General features: G+C 47.0%; 2 protein-coding genes across 4 annotated transcripts in view; one reads left to right on the forward strand and one right to left on the reverse strand.

Moving 5' to 3' along the window:
- Positions 1 to 206: 206 nt before the first annotated feature.
- Positions 207 to 11138, forward strand: LOC119163031 (uncharacterized). Of its 2 annotated transcripts, XM_075882738.1 has the most exons (4): positions 207 to 847; positions 1914 to 4099; positions 9844 to 10108; positions 10482 to 11138. In XM_075882738.1, exons 1-2 carry the CDS (start codon positions 421 to 423, stop codon positions 2462 to 2464), a joined length of 978 nt encoding a protein of 325 aa, XP_075738853.1. In that variant the 5' UTR covers positions 207 to 420; the 3' UTR covers positions 2465 to 4099; positions 9844 to 10108; positions 10482 to 11138. The 2 variants fall into 2 exon arrangements, with proteins under 2 accessions (XP_075738853.1, XP_037270818.1); XM_037414921.2 differs by lacking the exon at positions 9844 to 10108.
- The window catches only part of LOC142784068 (uncharacterized), a 37108-nt gene continuing 31118 nt past the window's right edge, over positions 9858 to 15847 (reverse strand). For both annotated transcript variants that reach the window (XM_075882740.1, XM_075882739.1), the window contains exon 4: positions 9858 to 9990. In XM_075882740.1, coding sequence (XP_075738855.1) covers positions 9908 to 9990 — 83 coding nt within the window. In that variant the 3' untranslated portion in view covers positions 9858 to 9907. The remainder of the gene's footprint in view (positions 9991 to 15847) is intronic.

Raw genomic sequence — 15847 nt, forward strand, 5'->3', positions numbered from 1 at the left:
ATGTCCATTGCAGCCGAGGCGACCGACAGCGATGTAAAAGATATGAGTGCAGAGCCGCCGACTGTGCTAAAAATGCAAGCCCATCATCGCTCGCCCTCTCGAGGTAATCGCACACTAGGCACGTCGCATTACTGCGGCCGATGTGGAAGCACGAAGCACGACGATAACGCCTGCCGCTGGGTTAACGCACACTGCTATCACTGTGGGTGGCGCGGTCATTTGGCAAAGAAATGCTACAGTGCTCCAACTGATGCAAAGGGGGGAAGGCGGGCAGTGAGCGTAAAGGCACTGACAGTTGAAAGCGCGTCTAGCAACGACGACCTGGATAGCGCACACGTTTGGACGTTGATTTCGGGAAGAAAAAACGGTTTGGAACCACCCATACGCCGCACGTTTCGATGGGGCAACGTAGACGTTGCCATGGAAGTGGATATGGGTTCCCCGGTGTGCGTCGTATCGCGCCAAGTGTACGATCGACACCACGCACAGTGGCCGCGCTTACAACCACCACGAATCAAGCTGTCATGTTACGCGGGACAGCTTCCGGTGTTGCGGGAACTCGAACTCCCAGTGAAGTATAAAGGTGTATCTGTGCCTTGCCCGCTCATCGTGCTTGACTGTGCAGGACCCAGCCTATGTGGCCGCGACCTCATTGCTTTGCTTAGAAAAACGGGCGTTCCCATTGGAGACCTGACTGAGCGGGACCCTACAGCAAGCGCCGAGCCAAGCGACCCTATGCTGAACCGACTGCTCGGCGAGTTCGAGGATGTTTTCTCAACAGTCCTTGGACTGATCAAGGGTCCACCAGCCAGCCTAAAACTCAAGGAGACAGCGACACCGAAATTCTGTAAGCCCAGATCTCTTCCTTACGCCCTCCGCGATAAGGTCTCTCGTGAAATTGATCGGCTGGTGTCACTTGGTGTTCTATCGCCCGTGCAACATGCAGAATGGGCTACACCTATTGTGGTCGTTTTGAAAAAGGACGGGAGCGTGAGGATATGTGGTGGCTTTAAGGCTACCCTTAACCTGGCATGTGAGGTGGAGCATTACCCTCTTCCGGTGATAGAGGACATGTTCGCAAGCTTAAACGGAGGCGAATATTTTAGCATCTTGGATTTAAAAGAGGCATACAATCAAGTGCCCCTTGACGAAGCGTCCAGTGGGCTGTGCGTCATTAACACGCACCGAGGGCTTTTCCGGTATAACAGACTTCCGTTTGGAATAGCTTCCGCACCGGCCATTTTTTCAAAGAAAGATGGATGCAGTACTCGGCGGTCTGTCGGGTGTTCAAGCCTACCTTGACGACGTGCTAGTGTCAGAAGGCAAGAGTGATAACAGAGAGCAGCTTAAGAGAGTGTTGGAGAGGTTCCGAGAGCATGGTGTTAAGCTTAGGATTGACAAATGCAAGCTTCGGCAACCTTCTGTGACTTACCTTGGCCATCGTATAGATCGGCAAGGCCTCCACCCCATTGAAAAGAACGTAGACGCCATCATGCAAGCCCCGCGCCCACGTAACGTTAGCGAATTGCGCTCGTTCCTTGGCATGCTCACGTTCTACGCACGTTCCCTGCCCAACATGTCGACTGCGCTCAGCCCCTTGTATCAGCTCATGGAAAAGCGAGCCCGTTGGGAATGGCGGGAACCACAGCAGTCAGCGTTCGAGAAAGCGAAAGAAATGTTGAAGAATGCACAGCTTCTCGTTCATTTTGATCCCAACAGGGAACTGAAGCTAGAATGTGATGCTTCCCCGTATGGCTTGGGTGCTGTTCTGTTTCACTCGGCGGGAAATGAGCACAGACCAATCGGTTTTCGCTCCAGAACGTTAACAAAAGCGGAGCGAAACTACTCTCAGCTGGAGCGAGAAGCCTTGGCACTGATTTTTTGCGTTTCTCGTTTTCGTGACTACCTCCTAGGTCGGCAATTCACCCTGGTAACCGACCATCAGCCACTGCTGGGACTGCTCAAGCCTGACCGCCAAACGCCGCCGATGGCCGCCGCGCGCATTCAACAGTGGGCACTGTTCCTAGGAGGCTACCAGTACAAGCTACAGTACGTTCCGGGAAAACTACCGACAGCAGATGCCCTCAGCAGACTACCAGCCCCGGCGGCAGCGGAACCAGTAGCCGAAGGGGAGGCTCCCGAGTACGTCCAGTCGTTGGAGGCCCTGGACGAAGGTATAGTGACGACGTACGAGTTGCAGGAGCTCACTGCCAAGGACTCGTTGTTAGCCCGTGTGACGGAATACATCTTGCATAGCTGGCCTCGAACAACAAGTGGAGTGGCGCCCGACTTGCTGCCCTTTTTTGATCGCAAAATGGAGCTGTCGATGGCTCCCCGGCTAATCTATTGGGGCAACAGAGTCGTCATACCACGGAAGGCGCAGGAAAGGATGTTGCAGCTGCTACATGAAACACACCAAGGCTCCTCGTCAATGAAAGCGGTGGCACGGTCACTGTTTTGGTAGCCAGGGATGGACAGGGAGATTCAGGAATTGTCGGTGCAGTGTGTAAGCTGTGTAGAAAACCTGCCCATGCCTGCGGCAGCACCACCGGAGAGTTGGCCGAAAACGGCCGAGAAGTGATCCGGAATCCACATCGATTTTGCAGGCCCAATAGCCGGCAAAATGATACTTGTGGTGGTAGATGCTCACACGAAGTGGATTGAAGCAATACCTATGATGCATGCGAACACAGCGGGTACTATTCGCTGCTTACGAAGTCTGTTTTGTCGGTTCGGAGTGCCACGCACAATCGTGTCCGATAATGGCACGCAATTCACGAGCCAGGAGTTCACCACGTTTATAGCAAGAAACAATCTTGTGCACTTGCGTACAGCGCCTTTCCATCCTCAGCCGAATGGAGCAGCGGAAAGAGCAGTGCGAACCCTTAAGGATGGCTTGCGGAAAATGCAAGATGGCTCACTAGAAGATAACATCATGCGCCTGCTATTCCTTTACAGGAGGACCCCGCAAAAAGAAGGAAAGTCACCCTCGGAGATGCTTCTCGCTTACCATGCAGCTGCGGTCCCGTCTTGACACCTGCCTGCCGCCCAGGGGTGAGAACTGGTCGCCGGGTGCTGACGATTGGACCATCTCGCCAGGAAGCAGCGTTTACGTGCGCAACTACGGTGCCGGTAAAAGATGGACGCCTGGACGCGTAAAAGCTGCGTCGGGGGCGAGAATGATGGCAGTGGACACACCAAGAGGGTTAGTGCAGCGTCATATTGACCAACTCCGCCGCCGCCGCGAATCGACGCCGGAGTCTGCAACTGCGGGGACGACTGAAGGCGCGGACGCTGAAGCTGAACCTGCCAGCGTGACTACTCCAGTCCCGTCTCCTGAGTTGCAACGCAAGTCCAGGCGGAATGAGCAAGAGCGAAGCTCAGAGCTACCGGCCGCGGATGGTCGGAGTGAGTTTTCCCCACCAGCTGCTACGGAACCTCCAGTCGCTACGGACGAACACTCGCCCGAGGTGGTCCCGCACCAGCCAATACTGAGGCGATAGACAAGAGTTAGGAACCCGGTACAACGGTACCACTTTTAAGAGGAAAGAAATGTTGTACTTGTTTCGTTTGTAACGCCAGCAAAACCAGCTGCGCGCGCACTATTACGTTTGGGCCCTGTGCGCCTTCATTCTCCTTTTCCCCCCTCCCTTCACCCTCTCTTAATGCCAATGTATATAACCACGCTGCGGACAATAAACGCTGTTCGTTGACTGCCCGACCATCGTCCTTGCTGCTTAGCTGCGCGCGCCTGAGTTACGACACTCCCACGTTTGGCAACCCATATGTTTCAGCGGTGTTTGAAGTGCAAAAAAGTGAGGCGAATCCTCATGGCTCGGTTGCTGCGCTTAAAGAATAAGATGCGACGCTCATTGGTACGGACGGCGACGGCGCGAAGGATACTGAAATGTGCCGTTTCGACTTTGAGTCGGCGGAACAAAAAAGTGCACACCCTTCAAGAAGTCGTTCGTACAGTAAACCACAAAAGTTTGCGGACCACGTGAGCGCGTGGCCGAGATCCTCTTCGCGACACTTTCATTTCGTCACCAGCGATCGACAGCAGCGCTACATTGAAGATGCATGCCTCCTTAACTCTACGGTATGTCGATTTTCGCACTGTGCACAAATATTTTCTACCTACGCCTTCCAACGTGACGCGCTCTTTGGTAGCCAAGAATACTTGCTGATATTTTGAGAGCAGTGTACCAGTACAAGCCACAAGCCAGTGTATTCTTCGGCTGTTACCAGTTCTATTTTCGCGTGGGGACGCTGTTGCCTTTTTTTTTCTTGAGTGCGTGAGTGAACGGTGAGACAGCCATGGGAAACAGATGCTTAGTCAGAAGGCACAATTTTTCCGTTCCTCCCCCATCGCTGAGTGATATTGGCGGCCGGGACTTGATCGCCTGCGCCCAGGTTTTGCTGCTAAAAGCTCGAACCACTACGCTGCTATAGTAGTTACATTTAGAAAAATAAGAAATAATGTGATGACTCTTTTTACAAATTTACTCACAAGACATTTGCGGAAGTGTCTTTTTTTTGCAGAAGTGTCTTTTTTGACATTTGCAGAAGTGGCTTTGCAAACGGGTCAATGCACCACGTGCAAATTCTGCCTCGTGCTCTGTCGCGCACAGGACACGCTACGTCCTATGCGCAGTGGGAGTCGTATACCTAATTCCACTGACGTGTGGGTGCATCTATGTCAGGAAAATCGGCAAGTGCATAAATGACCGCCTCCGAGAACACCGAAACAATGTGCACAATGTGGTACAAGGGCATCTTGGCATTCATTGCCGAGATTGTGGGCGCACCCCTCTCTTTGATCAGTGCTCAATATTGGCAAGGCACAGGGACCAGCTTACCCGAGAAATTATCGAAGCCAAAAAAATACACTTGCTAGGAGATAAATGTGTAAGCACATCATCGATTGCTTTATCAAAGGCTGAACGTGATTACCTGGCTGGGCTTTGAGGCAATAGAGGACTCGTCACACGTGTTTTGATACTGATGTGTAGATTAGGCTTTCATGTTACCTTCATGCACTGTTATCATCCTTTTTAGCAGTATATGTTCTTGCCACTCTGTGAAATGAAGTTAGTTGGAAGTCAGCGCTCTTTCTATCTACCCTGTCCTTTTTCCTTTGTTCGCGCGCTGAAACATCTTGCAAATATGACTACGCACCAACTAGCCCAAGCTTCCACTCTTGTGAGTAACAGGTACATTTGTTTGTGTACTCTAGATAAAAACATTTTGCAGTGACAAAAGATACCACTTATAAGGTACAAAACATTGCCAAGCACACAAAATATACATATACGCCCTACTAGGAAAATGACACTAGAAACATTTGATTGATATGTGGGGGTTTAACGTCCCAAAACCACCATATGATTATGAGAGACGCCGTAGTGGAGGGCTCCGGAAATTTTGACCACCTGGGGTTCTTTAACGTGCGCCCAAATCTGAGCACACGGGCCTACAACATTTCCGCCTCCATCGGAAATGCAGCCGCCGCAGCCGGGATTCGAACCCGCGACCTGCGGGTCAGCAGCCGAGTACCTTAGCCACTAGACCACCACGGCGGGGCGACACTAGAAACAATTACACAAGAATTAACATGGTAAGTCACCCGGCAAAAATTATTGCGGTTCAGTGATGGTTGACAGGGAATTTTTAAAGGCGCCGACATCCTGAATGCTAACAATAGTATCCGGTAGGGCGTTCCATTCTTTAGCTGTCCGAATGAAGATAGATTCGGCAAATGTGGTAGTTTTGGGACGAGGGTAATATTTTTGCATTGTGTTGCAACAACGAGCAGAGAAATAGGGGTGCGGGGTGACGTAAATGCTGGATGGGGATGCGTGATAGAATTTGTGGAATAATACGAGCCGCGCAGTTTTTCGGCATTGCCTAAGAGGGATGAGTGCGGCACGTTTCTTTAAGTCTGTTACACTGGTGAACGATGAGTAATCGGACAAGGCGAATCTGGCAGCGGGGTCTTGGATGGCTTCTAAGTTTTGGATGAGATAATGCTGGTGTGGGTCCGATATTGCTGCGGAATAGTCCAATTTAGGGCGTATTAATGTGGTGAAAGCTAATACTTTTAAGTGTCTGGGAGCAAACTTCAGGGTTCTTTGGATATAACCTAAAGATCTACTAGCTGTTGAAATGACGTGATTGATGCAGAGGGTCCATGATAGGTCACTTTAGATATGTATGCCAAGGTACTTAAACGAGCTAGTCAGTTGTAGAAAACTGTTATAAAGAGCGTAGTTTTACATTAACGGATTAGTACGTCTGTGAAAAGACACTGATCTACATTTAGAAACGTTTAAACTCATCTGCCACTTGTGGCACCAATTTTGAACGGCTGTTAGGTCTGCTTGTAAGGCTATTTGGTCTTCATGAGTAGCAATTGTTGCGTAAATAACGCAATCATTGGCGAATAATCTTATGTTGTTAGTAATACAGTGCGGAAGGTCATTGATGTAAATCAGGAAAAGCAGGGGGCCAAGTACTGTTCCCTGGGGAACACCGGAGAGGACGGAAGAAACTTATGACCTAGCTGCATTTATGACGACGAAGTGTTTTCTGTCAGTGAGAAAGCTGTTAATCTAGGACAAGACGAATGGGTCTAGATTAAGCAAAGAAAGTTTGCTCATAAAGCGGTGGGGAGGAACTTTATCAAAAGCCTTTCAAAGTCAAGAAATAAGGCATCAGTTTGGATGTTCCGATCTAGATTTGTGTGCAAGTCATGGATGAAGGCAGCAAGTTGCGTTTCACACGACAGGCCTCCTCGAAAACCAAGTTGGGAAGAATGAATGAAGTTGTGCTGTTCGAGGTGATTAATGATGTTGGTAAATAAAATGTGCTCCATAGTTTTGGATGGGACACTTGCAAGCGATATGGGCCGGTAGTTATATGGGGATGCTTTGTTGCCATTTTCGAACAATGGAGTGATTTTACCGAGTTTCCAATCACTTGGTACCTGTCCCTGTGAAAGTGATTGAGAGAATAGCAGCTGAAATGCTGCGCTAATAATCAATTGTGTATTCTTTAATATTTTGCTTTGATGTTATCAATTCCACTTGCAGATGAGAGTTTCATTTTTCTATATACGTTAGTTATTCCATTTGCAGATATTTCAATAGGTGACATTGGCTCGCTTATAATAGACTCAAGGTTCTCTCCGGAGTTTGCAAAATAGCTATGTTCACGCCTGAAAACAGAACAAAAGGCATGGTTTAAGGCATTGGATGAATCTACGTGACTAAGTGGTTTGTCATTACCGGTTAAGGTTATTGGTGAGATGTTTCTTGGGTTTATTGCTTGCCAGAATTGCTTAGGGTTATTTTTGAGCATGTCTGGTAGTGTTGTTCGAAAAAAAATCGCGTTTCGCATTTTGAATGTCAATCAAGAGGCATCGCACAGAATCAGAATATTGTTTCCGTAAGGACGGTTGTTTCTGTTTTTTTTTGGCACGTATGAGTAGGCGTTTTTTCCGGTTTATCAGTTTTTTAATCGCGTTTTTAAACAAAGAGGCGGATGTTCTGTTTTTAATTTTTATGCTTGGTATATATGTATCAGTTAGTTGGTTTAGTTTTTCGACTAATAACTTCCAATTGTTTTCTATGGTGGACTTGCTGAATCACTGTTCGTATGAAATGTAAAAGTGTTTAGGTTTGGTGTTAATCTTTTCATAATTGCCATGACCGTAGAGTTTTATCTGCTTTAGGGTAGGCTTCTTTTCAGGAAAAGTAAAACTGAAAGAGGCAAGAATAATTTTCTGATCACTAATTTCTTTAAGGTAATGGAGAGAATGCAGGCTACTTGGATCCGACATTAGAATAAGGTCTAATATATTAAAGCGGTGTGATGTTTCTCTGGTGGCATGGGTTATTACTTGTGTTAGTTGGTAGTATTCCAAAGAGGCTAGGAAATCGCCGCATTCACCGCTGCGAAGGGAAACGTTGTTTGACCATTCTATGGACGGATAATTGAAGTCCCCGCAAATTATAAACTTTGCACGGGGATACATTTTGTGTAGTTTGTCGAGGGTGTCGTTAAAGTTGATGTTAAAGTTGGGCTCTGATTTGGGGGGGGGGGGGGCGGTAACAGACACCTAGTATGACCAGCCCATGGGAACTTTCGCGAGCTACCCAAAGGGCTTCCGCTGGACGGGTAATGCTAATATTGAAATGACGGATTGTATGTTTACCAGCGATGAGCACGCCACCACCTCGACCGGGTAAACGGTCCTAGTGATGCAATGCGAAATTGGTTAGGTATAAAAGAACTTCAGGATCTTTGATGGAAGGTGAAAGCCATGTTTCTGTCAGCATCACGACGTCACAATCAGATGATTTAATTATGGTACATATTTCGTCACGTTTCGGCATGATACTTCTTATGTTTGTGTAAAGAACAGAAAAGGTGACGTCATTTGCATGTTTGGCGGGGTGATTTTGGATATGGCGAGAGGGTGAGGTAACTGGCGATGCATTTACTGGGTTGCGAAATTGCTAGCTGTCACGCGGAAAAATTCTTTCGACTTCTTTTCGGGTTGCATTACAGTGGTATGATTTTTTCCCGATAACTACCTTCTTGTAACGAAGCTTGAAAGGGTCGCCGTGCTCACGTGCGAAACGTAGAATCTCTCTCTGGGCAGTGCGGGTAGCGAAACAATAATCCTGAGCTATACTGTACGGCGTATCTTTCAGTTTGAAACCGTTAGATAAGATTGCTTTTTATTTTGAACTGGGAAAAGTTAACAATTACCGGGCGTGGTTTTCCCGGTTGACGTTTTTTGATTCTGTGCGCTCTTTCGATATCGTTCGGTACAAAGGTTAATTTTGATGTGCTTCTTGCAAATGTCAGCAACAAACCCTTCACTGTCTGCCAAAGTTTCTTCTTCTTTTTCGGGGATTCCATAGAAAAGAAGGTTGCAACGACGCGTCCTATCTTCGGCATCGTTCAGCCTGCCCTCCATATAGGAGAGCTGAATTCTTACGTCAGTTGACAATTTTCCTAAAGGTCCTACGCTGGAAAGAAGTTCCGGGATAGATGCGCACATTTCTTCAGATTTTTCGATACGAGTTGCAAGGTGTATTAATGTTTCTTCGGTTGCTGTTAGTCGTTAATTTATCGTTTTCAGGTCGGAAAGAATTTGAGCTTGGCCTTCGTCCGTTTTGTTAGAAGTGCCTGGATAGTTTGGTCGGTTTGACTGTTTGCGCCACGCGTGGTAGGGCCTGGATTAAGCTCTACATCGCCTGATAACAGTAAGAGTTTGAAGACAATGTTCGCACATGTAAAGATATTCATAACAAAACACAAGAAATACTGTGGGCATGGCATTTGTACCAAAAAACGGTTGCTAGTTTTTTTTGCATAAAGGGAGTCGGGCGAACGTACCAGCACAATAAATGCGAAGAGCGCGAAGGGACACTGCATGTCGGCACAACTGTCAAGCCCACGAAGTGTCGGCTGCAGAGCGCTGTCTTTTATGCCCGGTTGGGCAGCTGATGTCGCTGAGGATGGCGCTGTTGAAAATTCCAGGGGTACGGTGACGGGGTTGGTGCAGGGGCCATCTTTCGGTGCTGGCTGGAACGGTGCTGGAGCGTCATGCAGGAGAATGGGGCGTTGTCCGGATCGGCTGCTGCCAACAGCGTCGAAGAGCTCGACATGGCATGCAGCAGCGAGCATCTGCACAATAAATGCGAAGGGCGGGAAGGGATACCGCAATTCGGCACAACTGTCAAGCCCACGAAGTGTCGGCTGCGGAGCGCTGTCTTTTATGACTAGTCGGGCAGCTGATGTCGCTGAGGGTGCCGCTGTTGAAAATTCCAGGAGTACGGTGACGGGGTCGATGCAGAGGCCATCTTTCAGTGCTGGCTGGAACGGTGCTGGAGCGTCATGCAGGAGAACGGGGCGTTGTCCGGATCGGCTGCTGCCGACAGCGTCGAAGGGCTCGACATGGTATGCAGCAGCGAGCACCTGCACAATAAATGGGAAGGGCGTGAACAGATACCACATGTCGGCACAACTGTCAAGCCCACCTTTACACAAGAATTCTTTCTTGTGTAATGGTTTCTAGTGTCATCTTCCCAGTATGGTATGTATGTGTATTTTGTGTACTTGGCAATGTTTTGTACCTTATAAGTGGTATATTTTGTCACTATAAAATGTTTTTATGTAAAGTCCAAAAACAAATGTACCTGCTACCCTCTCCCCTCTTCTCTTTTTTTGTTTTGTTTTCGGCCGCTTCAGCTATATCCTAAAATTTCAGTTTTTTGTTTTGTTGCACATCCAACTTTGCCTTTACCCATGTCTTGTATGCCCACCCCTCATGTAATGTCCCTTCTGTTAGGGGCCCTTGAGGAAAATAAATAAATAAATAAATAAACATGCACGAACATATTCAGTCCTGTACATTGAAATACAAAGCATGTAATCGAAAGTGTCAATTTATGTATTTTTGTATGCAGGTGCATGAGCTTTTACAGCTTGGGGTAAAGCCCCGAAGGGAGGAAACGTGTCTCCCGGACTTTTGGATGCCCTGCTGTCCGAGGACCACCTGCTGTATGAAAATGAAGCACCACCTTCTGACAAAATCACGCTACCTGTCGAAGCAGCTGACGTTGTGACTGACCATGCTGACTACTTCGAAGAACACAGTGATGACCTCCTGGCCTATTATATTGCACTATATGTTGCGAGGAAGCGGGTCCTTTCAGCTTATTGCAACGCTTGCAAGGATGCTTAACTATTAGCACGTGATAGTTTATCCCACCAATTGCTGGCAGAAGTGTGCAAAAAGTGGGACATGCATGAGGGTCCTTCTTTACCCTGAGTCCACCTATACAGTTTAATCAAAACCCTTGAGGATAGGCTAACTCGTGCATTTAGCACCACACGACTGCCCACCAACGTAGTGAAGGATGTTTTGAGCCTAGCAGCCAACGTTCCACATATTGGCTGCCCGGGGCAATCAGCTCCTTTAACATGATCGGTTGTCAAGTTCTACTGTGCTAGGCGTGTCGGGATAAACTAGCATGCTACGCAGAATAAAGCGAAGAAGGTGAAGCTCTGTGTTATGTAATGTTTTCATGAACTGTTTCCAATAAACATGTATGAAGCCACCAGTCTTCTATTTTCATACGTGCTTCTACCGCATTGAGTAATAACTCTACTGACTTCCACCCTTTAAAACATTAGAACAATCCAAACACTCTAACTAATCTGCGAGCGACACAAGCAAGGTTGTTCCAACCCACCAGCATGAGGAAACGATTTCTCTAAGCTGCTTTTCACATCACACACGTCCACATCGCAAGAAGTGACCGCAATAGCCATAGCTGTATTGGCAGCGTGGTCGGCGTTTGCTGCTTTGTTACTCATTAAGTTTTCTACATGCTGAATCTTTTCATAGTTACTCAACGTGTACAACACTAAATAAATAAGCCCACCAGCATCAAAAACACCCCACAGTTAAAACGGAGCGCAATCGAGTCACTTGCCTGCCCAGAGGCAAGCACCCGACGCGAGAAAAACGTGGATATGGATGGATGCTATGAGAGTTCTCTTTATAACGGGGCGGGACATTTGTGCCGTCAGGCTCGCAAAAAAACAAGACCTTTCTTTTTACGTTAGATTGAATTGATTATTATAAGAAAAATATAAAGTTGTGTTCCATTTATCTGCCTATTCAGGCAGAATGACCTCATTTTCCCACTATTTGTGGCCTTTATCTCTACTTTTCTGCCACTAATACTCTAACCGTGTCTTACGTGCTTCTATCGCGGACACGTTAAGCTTTCCATGTTTGTCCCCGAAACCCAAAGCTTCATGTAGGCTTGTACCCACACGTATACCTGGGTAAATGTCGACGCAATCAATCAAGACATGTTCCATCGTTTCCTTCACTCCCCCACAGCATGGACATTGTTCTTTACTGAAACTCGCTTTATCACTACGCCCGACCACACGCTCTAAGGCGTTGTACGCACTTATACGCATGGCACTCGCGCTGGCAGCACCATAGCGTGGCAGGAACGCGCTTTCAGGTCAGCCTTCAGAGGCCAGTCATGACACCTTTCCATTGTAGCCACCTTAGCATGGCACTCCAGCGAGCATGGGAGTGAGGGGAAGTACACGTATTTGTCTAATCTTCGTACTTCTGGCCTGTTTCTGGCTCCATGTGTGTTCGTGTGGCTTTATGATTGATTTGTGGGGTTTAACGTCCCAAAACCACCATATGATTATGAGAGACGCCGTAGTAGAGGGCTCCGGAAATTTCGACCACCTGGGGTTCTTTAACGTGTACCCAAATCTGAGCACACGGGCCTACAACATTTCCGCCTCCATCGGAAATGCAGCCGCCACAGCCGGGATTTGATCCCACGACCTGTGGGTCAGCAGCCGAGTACCTTAGCTACTAGACCACCGTGGCGGGGCGATGTTTGTGTGGCTTGCAGCTGTTTTCTCACGAAACAAAAATCAGCAAATGTGAACGGTTGCGCTTCACCATTTTATCCCTTTAGGCTTAACATTTGAAATCAGGTCATAACGTTCAAAAGGGCTCATCCTTTCCTTCGAAACAAAACTGAAACAAAGAAATCAACGCAGCCACAAGTGCGATTTGTCACCCGCAAGTACGAAAACTACGCAAATCTGTGTACTACCAATCATTCGATGGTCGAAAGGACCGCAGCTCCAGGGTCCTCTCTAGTTAATTTTAGAAAATCCATGGGCGCTTTGGGCACTCGTCACACTCGCCTATTCGTAATTACAGGTGTGCGCCGAGGCTGCGTGCTTCCGTAGCCTAAACGGTGAACCAGTGGAAGTTCCCGTTAAACATTAAAAATACAGATAAGTGGCGAAGAAGATAACTTCTGTTCCGACTGAGTACATAAAATGAAACCATTGCTTGTGTACAAAAACAAACGCCCTTACGATTAAGTCCTGTTTAATACTGTTTTGGGTGCTAATTTTCTGCTACCTTGCGACCGCTGTCGCAAAATGGATGGATAGATGGATGGATATGGCTGTACCCTTTAGATCGGGCGGTGGCTAGCGCCACCAAGCCATAATACTTGATGAACCAAAAACTAGATTTATTTTTTTCTTTAAAAAGTGAGTTTGAGGATTTGTACTTTGCTGTGAAGGGTTTAATTTTCACTCGTACCTTGACTTTAGCCACCATTCAGATAACCTCCTTCTAGTTAGGTCTACCCGCTTAAAGTCTATTTTGCCCTCCCGGCCTGTAAACCCCAGTGCTTTTAAAAACTCTGCGCCATCATCTTGAACAATAGGGTGAAGCCCTTTACAGAACATTATCAAGTGCTCGGTAGTTTCTTCTTCCTCTCCACACGCACTGCATACCGTGTCTACCCCTTAATATTTGGCCCGATATGTCTTGGTTCGCAGTACTCCCGTCCTGGCCTCAAACAGTAGAGAACTACCCCGAGTATTATCATAGATCTTTTCCTCGGCAATTTCCTGCTTAAAAGTTTGATAGATTTCTAGTGCGGACTTGTTAATCATGCCCATTCTCCACATGTCAGTCTACGTTTCCTTCACTTTATTCTCAGCCGATAGTTCTTTTTGGTTTGGCCACCCGCTGTTTCCTAAGTATTTACCAGTCAATTTCCTGGTTCACTTCCTCCATTTTGTATCAACAATCTTCATGTACAAGCAGCTGAAAACCTTCCTAGCCCAACGATCCTCCCCCATTTCTCTCAATGGCTTCTCAACTTTTATCTTGCTGCTAGCTTCCCTGCCCTCAAATGATGCCCATCCCATATCACCTTGCACTCCCTGATTTGGTGTATTCCCGTGAGCTCCTAAAGCAAGCCTACCTATTCCACGTTGCTTAATTTCTAATCTTGCTTGAACTTCTGATCTCATGCACAAGACCTCATTGCCGAACGTCCACCCAGGAACCATGACCCCTCCCCATATTCCTCTCACAACATCATACCTATTGTAATTCCACAGTGCCCTATTTTTCATCACTGTTGCATTCCTGTTACCTTTAGTCGTCACGTATATTTCGTGTTCCTTCAGGTACTCGGTCCCATTGCTTATCCATACGCCCAGATATTTGTATTTATCTGTTATCTCTAGCGTGACCTCCTGTATTCTAAGCTCACTACCTTCGTTGTCATTGAAAATCATGACTGCTGATTTTTCCTTACTGAATCTAAAATCTAACCTATCTCCCTCATTACCGCAGATGTCCATCAATCTCTGCAAATCTTCCTTGTTGTTGGCCATTAGCACTATATCATCTGCGTACATTAATGCTGGTAGTGCCTGATCAATGAGTTTTCCTTGTTTGACTAAAGAGAGGTTGAAGCCCAGTCCACTTCCCTCTAATCTGGCCTTTAATCCTTGTTGGTACATCATGCATAATAAGGGTGACAGGGGACACCCCTGCCTAAGCCCCCGTTTTACCTCTGCTGGCTTGGATACCTGTTTTTCCCACTTTATAACTACCTTGCTACCTTTATAGATATCCTTTAAAAGATTATAGACTACATGTTCCACACCTAGTGTGTCCAGTATTCCCCACGATTCCTCTTGAACCACGCTATCGTACGCTCCCTTGATATCCAAAAATGCTAGCAACAGGGGCCTGTGTTCATTTTCTGCTATTTTGATGCACTGCATCAGTGAGAACAGATTGTCTTTCAACCTTCTGTGTTTGCGAAACCCATTCTGCAGTTCCCCCAGCACCCCCTCATCCTCTATCCATGCCTGCAGTCTTTCCTTTATAATCTGCATCGCCAGCCTGTAGACCACTGATGTCGCTGTTATAGGACGGTAGTTGTTTATGTCAGCTTTGTCCCCGTTTCCTTTATAGATCATGCTTATCCTGCTAAGTTTCCATCCATCGGGAACTTCACCATCGATTATTATTTTGCTCACTGCCTCTCTCAAAGCCTGCTTAGACTTTGGACCTAATGTCTTTATCAGCATAATTGGAATGGCATCTGGGCATATTGATATACCACTAGGAACCCTCTTCTCAACCCTTTCCCACTATCCTTGTGAACATGGAGCCACTGCGCCACTTGATTCATCCTTGTCTATTGTGGTGCATAAAGTACTTCGTAGTTGAAAATTTTTCTATCACCTTTGTTCTTATACAATAACTTCGCCCCCTTCTAGCCTAGCACCTTGGGCTGTAGTTATAAAACTCTGCTCTAGGCTCGTCTCATTTCTTAGGGAGTTTAGATGGTTCCGAAATTTCGCAGCTGCCTTTCTATCTTTTTTATGTACTTCTGCCGGCCACTGAGCTCCCTTTCTTCTAATATTTTCATTGGTCAGAAGGAATGCATCCCTTCTACAGCTTAGAAAGGTTTCCCATTTTCAACATCATCTGTCGGTTCACCCCGCTGCTTAGCATGTCTGTGTTTCCTAAAGGCTTCCTGACGTTTTGCTATGGCTCTTTTAACTTCCTCATCCCACCAACTTTTGGGTTTTTGTCTTCTTTTCCGGGGTGACTTGTCACGCGTCTTAGCAAGCTCTAGCTCAAAGACTCTAATCAGATTCAAGTATGTCCACACTGTCTTATTATCCTTCGTGATTACTTTCTCAATTTGTTTAGTGGCCATTTCAATTTGCCTTTCTGGATAAAAATTTTCCTGGAGTTGCTCATCTTGTCTCCTTCCCAATTTCACTGCTCTTCCAAAACTTATCTTGATACGTTTGTGATCGCTACCCAGACTTCTGGAGCCACCTTCATCTATGTGCATTCCCCTGAGCTTATCATACATCCTATGTGACATCAGTGCATAATCTATCGTCGACTGCAGCCTTCCTACCTCCCATGTTATTTGCCCTTCAC

This window comes from Rhipicephalus microplus, unplaced genomic scaffold (assembly GCF_043290135.1).
Source record: "Rhipicephalus microplus isolate Deutch F79 unplaced genomic scaffold, USDA_Rmic scaffold_13, whole genome shotgun sequence".
Taxonomy (NCBI): domain Eukaryota; kingdom Metazoa; phylum Arthropoda; class Arachnida; order Ixodida; family Ixodidae; genus Rhipicephalus; species Rhipicephalus microplus.

Bases quoted from the DNA above. Each gene is read 5' to 3' on its own strand.
- LOC119163031 (XM_075882738.1), top strand. From the start codon at position 421: ATGGAAGTGGATATGGGTTCCCCGGTGTGCGTCGTATCGCGCCAAGTG. The intron at 848-1,913 runs GTAAGCCCAGAT...ACTACCTCCTAG, and splicing joins GACAGCGACACCGAAATTCT to GTCGGCAATTCACCCTGGTA.